The following is a 16,610-nucleotide window of genomic DNA, read 5'->3' as shown; positions in this document are numbered from 1 at the left end:
TAATACATTATTTAAAACATAAGCAATTATTTTAATAACAGGTGAATTGCTGGCTTATCTCCTCAGGTAAGGAATCTTAGTTCAGCCATTTCATCCCACGAGACTTCCTGTACCAAAACCATTTATCATCATTGAATAATTATTAGAAAACTTTTGCTATGCTGCCAGTCGTTGTCTGAGCCGTGTTGGTGTATAACTCCAGCTCCACCCGTACAAGAGACACATGAGACACATCCTGCTGCTGTCAAAATAAATAAACTAATTAAGGTTCTCAAATACATGTATTCAAATAATGTATTTATGTCCAACTCTAGAATAGAAATGGTTTCTCTACTAAAGAAGCTGGGAAAACTTAACAATTGTTATTTGATGAAGCTGGTTCCGATATTCTTTTATCAGGAAGGAGATTGACAGCAGAAATGAAGCTTTTTTTAAAGTAGTTTAATGAATGATTAAAACATATAATGCAGTAAATATTTTCTTCTTTTGTGTAATAACACACATTTATCATCATTCCCATCTGTTATGGAGTTAATCTAATGTGAGAGCAATTTGTGTCATATACAAAAGAGAAATCACAAGTATTTTCGTACATTTTCATGAAAAAAGTCTGAAGAAAAGTAATAAATTAACATATTAATTAAGAGAATTAAAAGAAACAATGTTATTTTATTTGATTAGCATTCCGCTCCTGTACTGATTCACATTGGCATAAATATATGAGACTAAAATAATAATAAATAGAGAATTTTTTTTTTTAAACTTCCAATTGTAGCATGAAATAAAGCTTTCAAATTTTTTAAAATGGTTAATGTATTGAAAGTCAAACTTTCCTGAAGTTTGAATTTCATTAATGCCATAATTTAGTAATATAATATTTTTAAATAAGGTATCATAGATGTACAAGTTGCAAAAAAAGTTAAATAAGATCAAATGTATAGCAGTATTCAGTCCACTTCAAAAATAAACACAGATTTGTGAAGAAATCCCCAGTGAGTATGTTCCTGTGAAGCTATTTATGTTTGACTTAAGTTAAGGCTAATAAATTGAAAAAAAGTTAAAGTTTTGTGTCCATGTGTCTATCATTGGTGCTCACTTTAACTTCACCCAGACCCTATCCCCTTTTACTAAATATGTAATTAATAATCTGTGTGACTACCAATCAAAGATGGCAGTAAGTAAACCAAAGACCAGACTTCTAAAGGTTCTCTCAGAGTCCTTCCAGTGGATTCAAAGGTTCTTCCATTTTTGTTCTGAACTCTAAAACAGGAAGAAAATGAGGAGTCCAATCACCAGATGCAGCATTCCCATTCTGACACAACAGGCATCACTGGCAGTGGTTGTTGTAGATGTGGTGGCAGCAGTAGTTGTGGTAGGGGTTCCTGTAGTTGGCGTAGTGGTTGTTGTAGTTGGGGTACTAGTTGTTGTTGTTGGCGTAGTGGTTGTTGTAGTTGGGGTAGTGGTTGTTGTAGGGGTCGTGGTTGTTGTAGTTGGGGTTGTGGTTGTTGTGGTTGGGGTAGTGGTTGTTGTTGTAGGGGTAGTGGTAGTTGTTTTTTGGATGGTGGTTGTTGTAGTTGGGGTAGCGGTAGTTGTTGTTGGGGTAGTGGTTGTTGTAGTTGGGGTAGTGGTTGTTGTTGTTGGGGTAGTGGTTGTTGTAGTTGGGGTAGTGGTTGTTGTAGTGACGGCCATGGTTGGAGGGGTAGTGGTTGTTGTAATTGGGGTAGTGGTTGTCGTTGTTGGCGTAGTGGTTGTTGTAGTTGGGGTAGTTGTTGTTGGGGTAGTGGTTGTTGTAGTTGGGGTTGTGGTTGTTGTAGTAGGAGTAGTGGTTGTTGTAGTTGGGGTCGTGGTTGTTGTGGTTGGGGTAGTCGTTGTTGTTGTAGGGGTAGTGGTTGTTGTGGTTGGGGTAGTGGTTGTTGTAGTTGGGTTCGTGGTAGTTGTTGTTGGGATGGTGGTTGTTGTAGTTGGGGTAGTGGTTGTTGTAGTAGGAGTAGTGGTTGTTGTACTTGGGGTCGTGGTTGTTGTGGTTGGGGTAGTCGTTGTTGTTGTAGGGGTAGTGGTTGTTGAAGTTGGGGTCGTGGTGGTGGTCATTGGGGTCGTGGCTGTTGTAGTTGGGGTCGTGGTTGTTGTGGTTTGGGTAGTGGTTGTTGTAGTTGGGGTAGTGGTTGTTGTTGTTGGGGTAGGGGTTGTTGTAGTTGGGGTAGTGGTTGTTGTAGTTGGGGTAGTGGTTGTTGTAGTTGGGGTAGTGGTAGTTGTGGTTGGGCTAGTGGTTGTTGTTGTAGGGGTAGTGGTTGTTGTACTTGGGGTAGTGGTTGTTGTTGTTGGGGTCGTGGTGGATGTCGTTGGGGTCGTGGTTATTGTAGTTGGGGTTGTGGTGGTTGTGGTTGGGGTAGTGGTTGTTGTTGTAGGGGTAGTGGTTGTTGTACTTGGGGTAGTGGTTGTTGTTGTTTGGATGGTGGTTGTTGTAGTTGGGGTAGTGGTTGTTGTTGGGGTAGTGGTTGTTGTAGTTGGGGTAGTGGTTGTTGCTGTTGGGGTAGTGGTTTTTGTAGTGACGGCCATGGTTGGAGGGGTAGTGGTTGTTGTAGTTGGGGTAGTGGTTGTCGTTGTTGGCATAGTGGTTGTTGTAGTTGTCGTAGTGGTTGTTGTAGTTGGCGTATTGGTTGTTGTGGTTGGGGTCGTTGTTGTTGTGGTTGGGGTAGTGGTTGTTGTTGTAGGGGTAGTGGTTGTTGTAGTTGGGGTTGTTGTTGTAGTTGGGGTAGTTGTTGTTGTAGTTGGCGTAGTGGTTGTTGTAGTTGCGGTAGTGGTTGTTGTAGTTGGGGTAGTGGTTGTTGTAGTAGGGGTAGTGGTTGTTGTAGTTGGGGTAGTGGTTGTTGTAGTTGGGCTACTGGTAGTTGTTGTTGGGATGGTGGTTGTAGTTGGGGTAGTGGTTGTTGTTGTTGGGGTCGTGGTGGTTGTCGTTGGGGTCGTGGTTGTTGTAGTCGGGGTCGTGGTTGTTGTGGTTGGGGTAATGGTTGTTGGGGTAGTGGATTTTGTAGTTGGGGTAGTGGTTGTTGTAGTTGGGGTAGTGGTAGATGTTGTTGGGATGGTGGTTGTTGTAGTTGGGGTAGTGGTAGATGTTGTTGGGATGGTGGTTGTTGTAGTTGGGGTCGTGGTTGTTGTGGTTGGGGTAGTGGTTGTTGTTGTAGGCGTAGTGGTTGTTGTTGTTGGGGTAGTGGTTGTTGTGGTTGGGGTAGTGGTTGTTGTTGTAGGGATAATGGTTGTTGTAGTTGGGGTAGTTGTTGTTGTAGTTGGCGTAGTGGTTGTTGTAGTTGGGGTAGTTGTTGTTGTAGTAGGGGTAGTGGTTGTTGTGGTTGGGGTAGTGGTTGTTGTAGTTGGGCTACTGGTAGTTGTTGTTGGGATGGTGGTTGTTGTTGTAGGGGTAGTGGTTGTTGTAGTTGGGGTAGTGGTTGTTGTAGTTGGGGTAGTCGTTGTTGTTGTTGGGGTAGTGGTTGTTGTCCTTGGGGTAGTGGTTGTTGTTGTTGGGGTAGTGGTTGTTGTAGTTGGGGTAGTGGTTGTTGTAGTGACGGCCATGGTTGGAGGGGTAGTGGTTGTTGTAGTTGGGGTAGTGGTTGTCGTTGTTGGCGTAGTGGTTGTTGTAGTTGGGGTAGTGGTTGTTGTTGTTGGGGTAGTGGTTGTTGTAGTTGGGGTAGTGGTTGTTGTAGTGATTGCCATGGTTGGAGGGGTAGTGGTTGTTGTAGTTGGAGCAGTGGTTGTTGTTGTTGGGGTCGTGGTTGTTGTAGTTGGGGTAGTGGGTGTTGTAGTTTGGGTTGTTGTTGTTGTTGGGGTAGTGGTTGTTGTAGTTGGGGTAGTGGTTGTTGTAGTAGGAGTAGTGGTTGTTGTAGTTGGGGTCGTGGTGGATGTAGTTGGGGTCGTGGTTGTTGTGGTTGGGGTAGTGGTTGTTGTGGTTGGGCTAGTGGTTGTTGTAGTTGGGGTCGTGGTGGTAGTCGTTGGGGTCGTGGTTGTTGTAGTAGGGGTAGTGGTTGTTGTAGTTGGGGTAGTTGTTGCTGTAGTTGGCGTAGTGGTTGTTGTAGTTGGTGTAGTGGTAGTTGTAGTAGGGGTAGTGGTTGTTGTAGTTGGGGTAGTGGTTGTTGTAGTTGGGCTACTGGTAGTTGTTGGGATGGTGGTTGTTGTAGTTGGGGTAGTGGTTGTTGTTTTTGGGGTAGTGGTGGTTGTCGTTGGGGTAGTGGTTGTTGTAGTTGGGATCGTGGTTGTTGTGGTTGGGGTAGTGGTTGTTGTTGTAGGGGTAGTGGTTGTTGTAGTTGGGGTAGTGGTTGTTGTAGTTGGGGAAGTGGTTGTTGTAGTTGGGGTCGTTGTTGTTGTAGTTGGGATAGTGGTTGTCGTTGTTGGCGTAGTGGTTGTTGTAGTTGGGGTAGTTGTTGTTGTTGTTGGCGTAGTGGTTGTTGTAGTTGGGGTAGTGGTTGTTGTTGTAGGGGTAGTGGTTGTTGTGGTTGGGGTAGTGGTTGTTGTAGTTGGGGTCGTGGTGGTTGTAGTTGGGGTCGTGGTTGTTGTAGTTGGCGTAGTGGTTGTTGTTGTTGGTGTAGTGGTTGTTGTAGTAGGAGTAGTGGTTGTTGTAGTTGGGGTAGTGGTTGTTGTAGTTGGGCTTCTGGTAGTTGTTGGGATGGTGGTTGTTGTAGTTGGGGTAGTGGTTGTTGTTTTTGGGGTAGTGGTGGTTGTCGTTGGGGTCGTGGTTGTTGTAGTTGGGAAGGTGGTTGTTGTTGTTGGGGTAGTGGTTGTTGTAGTTGGGGTAGTGGTTGTTGTAGTGACGGCCATGGTTGGAGGGGTAGTGGTTGTTGTAGTTGTGGTAGTGGATGTCGTTGTTGGCGTAGTGGTTGTTGTAGTTGGGATTGTTGTTGTTGTTGTTGGCGTAGTGGTTGTTGTAGTTGGGGAAGTTGTTGTTGTAGTTGGGATAGTGGTTGTTGTAGTTTGGGTAGTGGTTGTTGTAGTAGGAGTAGTGGTTGTTGTAGTTGGGGTCGTGGTTGTTGGTGTTGGGGTAGTCGTTGTTGTTGTAGGGGTAGTGGTTGTTGTGGTTGGGGTAGTGGTTGTTGTAGTTGGGGTCATGGTTGTTGTAGTAGGGGTCGTTGTTGTTGTGGTTGGGGTAGTGGTTGTTGTTGTAGGGGTAGTGGTTGTTGTAGTTGGGGTAGTTGTTGTTGTAGTTGGCGTAGTGGTTGTTGTAGTTGGGGTACTGGTTGTTGTAGTAGGGGTAGTGGTTGTTGTAGTTGGGGTAGTGGTTGTTGTTGGGGTCGTGGTGGTTGTCGTTGGGGTCGTGGTTGTTGTAGTTGGGGTAGTGGTTGTTGTAGTTGGGGTAGTGGTTGTTGTAGTTGGGGTAGTGGTTGTTGTAGTTGGGGTAGTGGTTGTTGTAGTTGGGGTCGTGGTTGTTGTGGTTGGGGTAGTGGTTGTTGTTGTAGGCATAGTGGTTGTTGTGGTTGGGGTAGTGGTTGTTGTAGTTGGGTATGTGGTGGTTGTCGTTGGGGTCGTGGTTATTGTAGTAGGGGTCGTGGTTGTTGTGGTTGGGGTAGTGGTTGTTGTTGTAGGGGTAATGGTTGTTGTAGTTGGGGTAGTTGTTGTTGTAGTTTGCGTAGTGGTTGTTGTAGTGGCGGTAGTGGTTGTTGTAGTAGGGGTAGTGGTTGTTGTGGTTGGGGTAGCGGTTGTTGTAGTTGGGCTACTGGTAGTTGTTGTTGGGATGGTGGTTGTTGTAGTTGGGGTAGTGGTTGTTGTTGTTGGGGTCGTGGTGGTTGTCGTTGGGGTCGTGGTTGTTGTAGTTGGGATCATGGTTGTTGTGGTTGGGGTAGTGGTTGTTGTTGTAGGAGTAGTCGTTGTTGTAGTTAGGGTAGTGGTTGTTGTAGTTGGGGTCGTGGTTGTCGTTGTTGGAGTAGTGGTTGTTGTAGTTGGGGTAGTTGTTGTTGTTGATGGCGTAGTGGTTGTTGTAGTTGGGGTAGTGGTTGTTGTAGTTGGGGTAGTGGTTGTTGTTGTTGGGGTAGTGGTTGTTGTAGTTGGGGTAGTGGTTGTTGTAGTGATGGCCATGGTTGGAGGGGTAGTGGTTGTTGTAGTTGGGGTAGTGGTTGTTGTTGTTGGGTTAGTGGTTGTTGTAGTTGGGGTAGTGGTTGTTGTAGTTGGGGTTGTTGTTGTTGTTGTTGAGGTAATGGTTGTTGTAGTTGGGGTAGTTGTTGTTGTGGTTGGGGTAGTGGTTGTTGTAGTTGGGGTCGTGGTTGTTGTAGTTGGAATAGTGGTTGTTGTAGTAGGAGTAGTGGTTGTTGTAGTTGGGGTCGTGGTTGTTGTGGTTGGGGTAGTCGTTGTTGTAGGGGTAGTGGTTGTTGTGGTAGGGGTAGTGGTTGTTGTAGTTGGGGTCGTGGTGGTTGTCGTTGGGGTCATGGTTGTTGTAGTTGGGGTCGTGGTTGTTGTAGTTGGGGTAGTGGTTGTTGTTGTAGGGGTAGTGGTTGTTGTGGTTGGGGACGTTTTGGTTGTCGTTGGGGTCGTGGTTGTTGTAGTTGGGGTCGTGGTTGTTGTGGTTGGGGTAGTGGTTGTTGTTGTAGGGGTAGTGGTTGTTGTAGTTGGGGTAGTTGTTGTTGTAGTTGGGGTAGTGGTTGTTGTAGTTGGGGTAGTGGTTGTTGTAGTTGGGGTAGTGGTTGTGGTTGTTGGCGTAGCTGTTGTTGTAGTTGGGGTAGTTGTTGTTGTTGTTGGCATAGTGGTTGTTGTAGTTGGGGTAGTGGTTGTTGTTGTTGGGGTAGTGGTTGTTGTCGTTGAGGTAGTGGTTGTTGTTGTTGGGGTAGTGGTTGTTGTAGTTGGGGTAGTGTTTGTTGTAGTGACGGCCATGGTTGGAGGGGTAGTGGTTGTTGTAGTTGGGGTAGTGGTTGTCGTTGTTGGCGTAGTGGTTGTTGTAGTTGGGGTAGTTGTTGTTGTTGGCGTAGTGGTTGTTGTAGTTGGGGTAGTGGTTGTTGTAGTTGGGGTAGTGGTTGTTGAAGTTGGGGTAGTGGTAGTTGTTGTTGGGATGGTGGTTGTTGTAGTTGGGGTAGTTGTTGTTGTTGTTGGGTTAGTGGTTGTTGTAGTTGGGGTAGTGGTTGTTGTAGTTGGGGTTGTTGTTGTTGTTGTTGAGGTAATGGTTGTTGTAGTTGGGGTAGTTGTTGTTGTAGTTGGGATAGTTGTTGTTGTAGTTGGAATAGTGGTTGTTGTAGTAGGAGTAGTGGTTGTTGTAGTTGGGGTCGTGGTTGTTGTGGTTGGGGTAGTCGTTGTTGTTGGGGTAGTGGTTGTTGTGGTTGGGGTAGTGGTTGTTGTAGTTGGGGTCGTGGTGGTTGTTGTTGGGGTTGTGGTTGTTGTAGTTGGGGTCGTGGTTGTTGTGGTTGGGGTAGTGGTTGTTGTTGTAGGGGTAGTGGTTGTTGTGGTTGGGGTAGTTGTGGTTGTCGTTGGGGTCGTGGTTGTTGTAGTTGGGGTCGTGGTTGTTGTGGTTGGGGTAGTCGTTGTTGTTGTAGGGGTAGTGGTTGTTGTGGTTGGGGTCATGGTGGTTGTTGTTGGGGTCTTGGTTGTTGTAGTTTGGGTCGTGGTTGTTGTAGTTGGAGTAGTGGTTGTTGTAGTTGGCGTAGTGGTTGTTGTAGTTGGGGTAGTGGTTGTTGTAGTTGGGGTCGTGGTTGTTGTAGTTGAGCTAGTGGTTGTTGTAGTTGGGGTAGTGGTTGTTGTAGTTGGGGTAGTGGTGGTTGTAGTTGGGATGGTGGTTGTTGTAGTTGGGGTAGTGGTTGTTGTAGTAGGGGTAGTGGTTGTTGTGGTTGGGGTAGCGGTTGTTGTAGTTGGGGTAGTGGTTGTTGTTGTTGGGGTCGTGGTGGTTGTCGTTGGGGTCGTGGTTGTTGTAGTTGGGGTAGTTGTTGTTGTTGGGTTAGTGGTTGTTGTAGTTGGGGTAGTGGTTGTTGTAGTAGGAGTAGTGGTTGTTGTAGTTGGGGTCGTGGTTGTTGGTGTTGGGGTAGTTGTTGTTGTTGTAGGGGTAGTGGTTGTTGTGGTTGGGGTAGTGGTTGTTGTAGTTGGGGTAGTGGTTGTTGTAGTGATGGCCATGGTTGGAGGGGTAGTGGTTGTTGTAGTTGGGGTAGTGGTTGTTGTTGTTGGGTTAGTGGTTGTTGTAGTTGGGGTAGTGGTTGTTGTAGTTGGGGTTGTTGTTGTTGTTGTTGTTGAGGTAATGGTTGTTGTAGTTGGGGTAGTTGTTGTTGTAGTTGGGATAGTGGTTGTTGTAGTTGGAATAGTGGTTGTTGTAGTAGGAGTAGTGGTTGTTGTAGTTGGGGTCGTGGTTGTTGTGGTTGGGGTAGTCGTTGTTGTAGTGGTTGTTGTGGTTGGGGTAGTGGTTGTTGTAGTTGGGGTCGTGGTGGTTGTCGTTGGGGTCATGGTTGTTGTAGTTGGGGTCGTGGTTGTTGTAGTTGGGGTAGTGGTTGTTGTTGTAGGGGTAGTGGTTGTTGTGGTTGGGGACGTTGTGGTTGTCGTTGGGGTCGTGGTTGTTGTAGTTGGGGTCGTGGTTGTTGTGGTTGGGGTAGTGGTTGTTGTTGTAGGGGTAGTGGTTGTTGTAGTTGGGGTAGTGGTTGTTGTAGTTGGGGTAGTGGTTGTTGTAGTTGGGGTAGTGGTTGTTGTAGTTGGGGTAGTGGTTGTGGTTGTTGGCGTAGCTGTTGTTGTAGTTGGGGTAGTTGTTGTTGTTGTTGGCATAGTGGTTGTTGTAGTTGGGGTAGTGGTTGTTGTTGTTGGGGTAGTGGTTGTTGTCGTTGAGGAAGTGGTTGTTGTTGTTGGGGTAGTGGTTGTTGTAGTTGGGGTAGTGGTTGTTGTAGTGACGGCCATGGTTGGAGGGGTAGTGGTTGTTGTAGTTGGGGTAGTGGTTGTCATTGTTGGCGTAGTGGTTGTTGTAGTTGGGGTAGTTGTTGTTGTTGGCGTAGTGGTTGTTGTAGTTGGGGTAGTGGTTGTTGTAGTTGGGGTAGTGGTTGTTGAAGTTGGGGTAGTGGTAGTTGTTGTTGGGATGGTGGTTGTTGTAGTTGGGGTAGTTGTTGTTGTTGTTGGGTTAGTGGTTGTTGTAGTTGGGGTAGTGGTTGTTGTAGTTGGGGTTGTTGTTGTTGTTGTTGAGGTAATGGTTGTTGTAGTTGGGGTAGTTGTTGTTGGGATAGTTGTTGTTGTAGTTGGAATAGTGGTTGTTGTAGTAGGAGTAGTGGTTGTTGTAGTTGGGGTCGTGGTTGTTGTGGTTGGGGTAGTCGTTGTTGTTGGGGTAGTGGTTGTTGTGGTTGGGGTAGTGGTTTTTGTAGTTGGGGTCGTGGTGGTTGTCGTTGGGGTTGTGGTTGTTGTAGTTGGGGTCGTGGTTGTTGTAGTTGGGGTAGTGGTTGTTGTTGTAGGGGTAGTGGTTGTTGTGGTTGGGGTAGTTGTGGTTGTCGTTGGGGTCGTGGTTGTTGTAGTTGGGGTCGTGGTTGTTGTGGTTGGGGTAGTCGTTGTTGTTGTAGGGGTAGTGGTTGTTGTGGTTGGGGTCATGGTGGTTGTTGTTGGGGTCGTGGTTGTTGTAGTTGGGGTCGTGGTTGTTGTAGTTGGAGTAGTGGTTGTTGTAGTTGGCGTAGTGGTTGTTGTAGTTGGGGTAGTGGTTGTTGTAGTTGGGGTCGTGGTTGTTGTAGTTGAGCTAGTGGTTGTTGTAGTTGGGGTAGCTGTTGTTGTAGTTGGGGTAGTGGTGGTTGTAGTTGGGATGGTGGTTGTTGTAGTTGGGGTAGTGGTTGTTGTAGTAGGGGTAGTGGTTGTTGTGGTTGGGGTAGCGGTTGTTGTAGTTGGGGTAGTGGTTGTTGTTGTTGGGGTCGTGGTGGTTGTCGTTGGGGTCGTGGTTGTTGTAGTTGGGGTAGTTGTTGTTGTTGGGTTAGTGGTTGTTGTAGTTGGGGTAGTGGTTGTTGTAGTAGGAGTAGTGGTTGTTGTAGTTGGGGTCGTGGTTGTTGGTGTTGGGGTAGTTGTTGTTGTTGTAGGGGTAGTGGTTGTTGTGGTTGGGGTAGTGGTTGTTGTAGTTGGGGTCATGGTTGTTGTAGTAGGGGTCGTTGTTGTTGTGGTTGGGGTAGTGGTTGTTGTTGTAGGGGTAGTGGTTGTTGTAGTTGGGGTAGTGGTTGTTGTAGTTGGGGTCGTGGTTGTCGTTGTTGGAGTAGTGGTTGTTGTAGTTGGGGTAGATGTTGTTGTTGATGGCGTAGTGGTTGTTGTAGTTGGGGTAGTGGTTGTTGTAGTTGGGGTAGTGGTTGTTGTTGTTGGGGTAGTGGTTGTTGTAGTTGGGGTAGTGGTTGTTGTAGTGATGGCCATGGTTGGAGGGGTAGTGGTTGTTGTAGTTGGGGTAGTGGTTGTTGTTGTTGGGTTAGTGGTTGTTGTAGTTGGGGTAGTGGTTGTTGTAGTTGGGGTTGTTGTTGTTGTTGTTGAGGTAATGGTTGTTGTAGTTGGGGTAGTTGTTGTTGTAGTTGGGATAGTGGTTGTTGTAGTTGGAATAGTGGTTGTTGTAGTAGGAGTAGTGGTTGTTGTGGTTGGGGTAGTTGTTGTTGTAGTTGGGGTCGTGGTGGTTGTCGTTGGGGTCGTGGTTGTTGTAGTTGGGGTCGTGGTTGTTGTAGTTGGGGTAGTGGTTGTTGTTGTAGGGGTAGTGGTTATTGTGGTTGGGGACGTTGTGGTTGTCGTTGGGGTCGTGGTTGTTGTAGTTGGGGTCGTGGTTGTTGTGGTTGGGGTAGTGGTTGTTGTTGTAGGGGTAGTGGTTGTTGTAGTTGGGGTAGTGGTTGTTGTAGTTGGGGTAGTGGTTGTTGTAGTTGGGGTAGTGGTTGTTGTAGTTGGGGTAGTGGTTGTGGTTGTTGGCGTAGTGGTTGTTGTAGTTGGGGTAGTTGTTGTTGTTGTTGGCGTAGTGGTTGTTGTAGTTGGGGTAGTGGTTGTTGTTGTTGGGGTAGTGGTTGTTGTCGTTGAGGTAGTGGTTGTTGTTGTTGGGGTAGTGGTTGTTGTAGTTGGGGTAGTGGTTGTTGTAGTGACGGCCATGGTTGGAGGGGTAGTGGTTGTTGTAGTTGGGGTAGTGGTTGTCGTTGTTGGCGTAGTGGTTGTTGTAGTTGGGGTAGTTGTTGTTGTTGGCGTAGTGGTTGTTGTAGTTGGGGTAGTGGTTGTTGTAGTTGGGGTAGTGGTTGTTGAAGTTGGGGTAGTGGTAGTTGTTGTTGGGATGGTGGTTGTTGTAGTTGGGGTAGTTGTTGTTGTTGTTGGGTTAGTGGTTGTTGTAGTTGGGGTAGTGGTTGTTGTAGTTGGGGTTGTTGTTGTTGTTGTTGAGGTAATGGTTGTTGTAGTTGGGGAAGTTGTTGTAGTTGGGATAGTTGTTGTTGTAGTTGGAATAGTGGTTGTTGTAGTAGGAGTAGTGGTTGTTGTAGTTGGGGTCGTGGTTGTTGTGGTTGGGGTAGTCGTTGTTGTTGGGGTAGTGGTTGTTGTGGTTGGGGTAGTGGTTGTTGTAGTTGGGGTCGTGGTGGTTGTCGTTGGGGTTGTGGTTGTTGTAGTTGGGGTCGTGGTTGTTGTAGTTGGGGTAGTGGTTGTTGTTGTAGGGGTAGTGGTTGTTGTGGTTGGGGTCGTGGTTGTTGTAGTTGGGGTCGTGGTTGTTGTGGTTGGGGTAGTCGTTGTTGTTGTAGGGGTAGTGGTTGTTGTGGTTGGGATCATGGTGGTTGTTGTTGGGGTCGTGGTTGTTGTAGTTGGGGTCGTGGTTGTTGTAGTTGGAGTAGTGGTTGTTGTAGTTGGCGTAGTGGTTGTTGTAGTTGGGGTAGTGGTTGTTGTAGTTGGGGTCGTGGTTGTTGTAGTTGAGCTAGTGGTTGTTGTAGTTGGGGTAGCTGTTGTTGTAGTTGGGGTAGTGGTGGTTGTAGTTGGGATGGTGGTTGTTGTAGTTGGGGTCGTGGTTGTTGTTGTAGGGGTAGAGGTTGTTGTTGTAGGGGTAGAGGTTGTTGTAGTTTGGGTAGTGGTTGTTGTTGTTGTTGTTGGGGTAGTGGTTGTTGTAGTTGGGGTAGTTGTTATTGTAGTTGGGATAGTGGTTGTTGTAGTTGGGGTCATGGTTGTTGTGGTTGGGGTAGTGGTTGTTGTTGTAGGGGTAGTGGTTGTTGTAGTTGGGGTAGTTATTGTTGTAGTTGGCGTAGTGGTTGTTGTAGTTGGGGTAGTGGTTATTGTAGTTGGGGTAGTGGTAGTTGTTGTTGGGATGGTGGTTGTTGTAGTTGGGGTTGTGGTTGTTGTAGTAGGGGTAGTTGTTGTTGTTGGGGTCGTGGTTGTTGTAGTTGGGGTCGTGGTTGTTGTAGTTGGGGTAGTTGATGTTGTTGGGGTCGTGGTTGTTGTAGTTAGGGTAGTTGTTGTTGTAGTTGGGGTAGTGGTTGTTGTAGTTGGGGTTGTGGTTGTTGTAGTTGGGGTAGTTGTTGTTGTTGGGGTCGTGGTTGTTGTAGTTGGGGTAGTTGTTGTGGTAGTTGGGGTAGTGACTGTTGTAGTTGGGATAGTGGTAGTTGTAGTTGGGTTAGTGGTTGTTGTAGTTGGGGTAGCGGTTGTTGTAGTTGGGGTAGTTGTTGTTGTGGTTGTGGTTGTTGTAGTTGGGGTAGTGGTTGTTGTAGTTGGGGTCGTGGTGGTTGTCGTTGGGGTCGTGGTTGTTGTAGTTGGGGTCGTGGTTGTTGTAGTTGGGGTAGTGGTTGTTGTTGTAGGGGTAGTGGTTGTTGTGGTTGGGGTCGTGGTTGTTGTAGTTGGGGTCGTGGTTGTTGTGGTTGGGGTAGTCGTTGTTGTTGTAGGGGTAGTGGTTGTTGTGGTTGGGATCATGGTGGTTGTTGTTGGGGTCGTGGTTGTTGTAGTTGGGGTCGTGGTTGTTGTTGTTGGGGTCGTGGTTGTTGTCGTTGGGGTAGTGGTTGTTGTTGGGCTAGTGGTTGTTGTCGTAGGGGTAATGGTTGTTGTTGTTGGGGTCGTGGTTGTTGTTGTTGGGGTAGTGGTTGTTGTTGTTGGGGTAGTGGTTGTTGTAGTTGGGGTAGTGGTTGTTGTTGTTGGGGTAGTGGTTGTTGTAGTTGGGATAGTGGTTGTTGTAGTTGGGGTAGTGGTTGTTGTAGTTGGGGTAGTGGTTGTTGTAGTTGGGGTAGTGGTTGTTGTTGGGGCAGTGGTTGTAGTCGTAGGTGTAGTGGTTGTTGTTGTGGTAGTGAGAGTGTTACACAAACTAGTCCCACAACAGGCTGGTCCACTGGTAATGGTACCAACATCTTGCATGAAAGGCAGTGACCCCAGGCTGGCAGCAGCTGCACACATATTTGTAGATGCACAGCCAAAAGCTGGAGAAGTGACGCCCGTATTCATCACTAAAGATGAAACACAATCACAGGTTTGTTAGTTGGATAATTTCAGAGAGAATTCTTCACCTTATGAGTAACTAGAATTCATGAGGAAATGTATTTTGATGACAATAGTTAAACATTAGTAGTTGCCATGGTTACAGTCTTGCAGTATTTGAACATCGCACCTTATTACTAACATGTATACGTGTACTTCAAGACCACGTGACATCACTGATTTCACTTTTTTATGTTCTCACGTGTGCAACAGAGAATATATGTGATCAAATCCAACCACACCCTTCAACTACACTGGTTGTTTTCAGAGGTGATACAGGCCTGAAGCTTTCAACCAGGAGAGGGCAGCAGAACACTGTGTTTCACTCTGATGTTAAGTTACTTGTCTCAGTGAAAGAAGCAAGTCCACAATTTAAACATACGTTCACATCAGTAAAAATGTTGAACTAAATCTAACTCAATTAAGGAGTTTGCTCAATGTTTATTGTTGTGCAATATTTATCTCATGTTTTCAAAGCTGTTACCATTTCTTAGTTTGATGATTATTAAAATAAATAATTGTTCATTTAACTCATGCTGGAATAAAAGAAACTCTCAAAATGAGCAAAAACTTTTTTTTTGGACAAAGCAAGAGACTTTTATACGGAAGCGTAATGCATTCAGTTGAAATTGAAGTTCCCTGTATAGACACTGATTATTGTTATGAATCTGTAACAAAGGAAAGGTTTTATGTTTTAGCGAACCCTCCAAAGAGGCAACAGCTCTTACGGGGTTTTTTAGGGAATTTTCAAATAAACCTTAAAACATCAGTTGACAGTTTTGTCCATCTATGCTACAGAAAGATAAAGGATAGTTTTCATTTTTGTCCAAAATTTTAATATTTCGTTTGTCAGTCGTTTGTAGTTCACTGTTATTTATTCAGAAGGAGAGTCTGACAGTTTTAAGCGACGCTATACGTCATGGTGCTAATACAAGAAATCGTGCCAAACAAAAAATGCGAAACGTCCATGCGAAATATTACTTCATCAAAATACTAGATTGGAATTATCTAAGAAGAACAGAGCCTTTAAAAAAAAATCTCCAAATTTTCGAAATAATTATCTAATAAAAATTTGACCTTTTTTTCAAGTGAATCTAATATGCTTCCGTACTTTTATAATCAAGTTGAGCTCCAGGAAATCGTGATGAAAACTGGTCGAGATCAAACTACTTTTAACTTATTTTTCTCCTGTGTGCTCTTTAAATCTAAAACATTATGATGATCTTTCATAAAAAGACATGAGGCATTAAAAAGTAAGTTTTTAATCTATAATGTTATGGATCATAATTACACAGTAACACAGATGATACAGATTTAGTTAGAGCGTTTTAAATAGTTAGTACATGTGTAAATATATCTTAACTCTTCACTCTTAAGTATGAATATGTTAAAAATACTTAAAGGTAGTAGAATAGGTTTGAAGTACTCTTTGTTTAAATGCAGTATATTAGAAGAAAACTTACCACTGGCTTGAAAGCAGAGATTCTCTGTTCCCCTACATTGTACTGAAGAGCTGCAATCAGAGGTCATGGGGTCACAAACGTGACACTGTAGACTGTTAACTGCTGGAGCCTCAGGGACTGAAACAGACAAAAAATGATACTGTTTATTAGAGGAAGAGAGAAGATGGAAATTTTATGGATTAAAAACAGAACATGTCAGAAGTAGGATGCAGATTAATAAGAGTCATCTACATCTACTTACAATCCAGAGTGTTGGAGTTGCAGCTGGTTGTGTTGCAGCATGTAGCATTTGCAAGTGCACTCGAATGACTCAAGTTAACTGAAAATGTCTGAGAGCCTGTGGCTGGACACAGGGAGGGGGGGACACAGGCCTTGTAGATTTGCTGTCCAGAGGTCCCAAGTGAAACGGCTGCAGAGTCAAAGTGCAGTTTGTTAATGGTGATGGAAAGCACACGTCACTTTGCAGAAGATGTATTTCACTGGAAAGTAACTTGTAGAGAAGTTTACCTTGAATGGAAGCTGTGATACACATCGTGCCTGTGGGACATGTAACTGGTGCTGTGGCTGAACAGGCACCATTGCAGGTTTCACACACAAGTGCTTCACCTGCAATGTGGAGAAAAATAGTCAGTGATATGTTGATCTGATCTAAATTGTGGTTCATAAAGGCTCAAAAATCTAATTACTGTTGAAAAGGAGTTTCAGACATATGGGTTGTACTTTTAATATAAATAGACACTTCACACATGACTCTAAATTATTTCATCTGCTTCCTACCTGGGTAGTCTGTTTCTTGTACTGCTGTACTGTAACTTATGAATTTCTCCTCTGATGAGCCTCCTTATATTTTCAAGGATAATAATAATACAATATGATAAATAATAATATATAAATTAAAAATAGTAATTAGATACCTGTGCTGGAGAGCGCCCAGATGAGAGTCAGAGAAAGAAGCAGCTTCATCATGATGATCAGGTAAGTTCAGCAGATTCCTTATACGACCTCTCATCAACACGGAGGCACTTTATATACTCTACAGGTGATGAACGCCTGTATGACTGATACATGTCTGAATATCTCAGGGATTGGGCGTGTTTGAATTTTTACAGCATGATCATTCAAACTGTCAGTCTCTCTTTTGTCACAGAGGAAAACACGTCAACACACGACAACACACCCATTTTAACTTTGTCACTGTTAACCTGTTTAGGATTGTCCACCAAAAACAAAAAGCATAAAACATAGACCTACATTTCCCTCAGGATCATTTTAGTATTTATATGTTTAATATATATATATATATATATATATATATATATATATATATATAAATCAATGCATTTGATACGGCTTAATTATATAGTAAGCAGACTTTCTCTGAGTAGCAGAATCTTTCATTAGAAGTTTTGATTTCATGTATGTCAGAACTAAAAATAAAAGAAAAGCTGTTTTTACAATGGTCACATGTCACATACACTTCTTGTCATTCATCATCTGGAATGTTGTCAAACTGGTTACCTGTTTGTTAAGACATCTTGATGCAGCATGAAAAAATGATAAAATTAATGTGTTGATAATAATTATATGATATTGCACTTATCCAGTTATTTCAAGTAGACTATACGCTGAACAAAATTCAGTTTTTGTGGGTTAAATTCAAGTTAAATATAATTAAAACATTACAAATGTTTTTTATCATTATATATCATCATATAGTTTAACCAACATTGCAATGAATAAAACATCTACACATTGAATCTTGCCGAGTTGAGGCTAATTTTAAACAGGCTGACATTA

At 44.3% G+C, this 16,610-nt stretch overlaps 1 protein-coding gene across 1 annotated transcript; it reads right to left on the bottom strand.

Moving 5' to 3' along the window:
- Nucleotides 1-1,260: 1,260 nt before the first annotated feature.
- Nucleotides 1,261-15,779, bottom strand: LOC133010043 (phospholipase A2 inhibitor and Ly6/PLAUR domain-containing protein-like). The gene is made up of 6 exons (XM_061077457.1): nucleotides 15,728-15,779; nucleotides 15,321-15,419; nucleotides 15,055-15,222; nucleotides 14,814-14,930; nucleotides 13,155-13,319; nucleotides 1,261-1,349 (listed from the first exon to the last, which is right to left on the bottom strand). The coding sequence occupies exons 1-6, from the start codon at nucleotides 15,777-15,779 to the stop codon at nucleotides 1,261-1,263; spliced, it is 690 nt and encodes a 229-aa protein (XP_060933440.1).
- Nucleotides 15,780-16,610: the final 831 nt, after the last annotated feature.

This window comes from Limanda limanda, chromosome 9 (assembly GCF_963576545.1).
Source record: "Limanda limanda chromosome 9, fLimLim1.1, whole genome shotgun sequence".
Taxonomy (NCBI): domain Eukaryota; kingdom Metazoa; phylum Chordata; class Actinopteri; order Pleuronectiformes; family Pleuronectidae; genus Limanda; species Limanda limanda.
The sequence above is the reverse complement of the archived record's forward strand: the minus strand, read 5'-3'. Positions and strand labels throughout refer to the sequence as shown.

Coding starts and splice junctions, on each gene's coding strand:
- LOC133010043 (XM_061077457.1), bottom strand. CDS start 15,779: ATGATGAAGCTGCTTCTTTCTCTGACTCTCATCTGGGCGCTCTCCAGC. Junction 15,420..15,727: donor CTGGGCGCTCTCCAGCACAG/GTATCTAATTAC, acceptor TCCACATTGCAG/GTGAAGCACTTGTGTGTGAA. Junction 14,931..15,054: donor CAACTCCAACACTCTGGATT/GTAAGTAGATGT, acceptor TGTCTGTTTCAG/TCCCTGAGGCTCCAGCAGTT.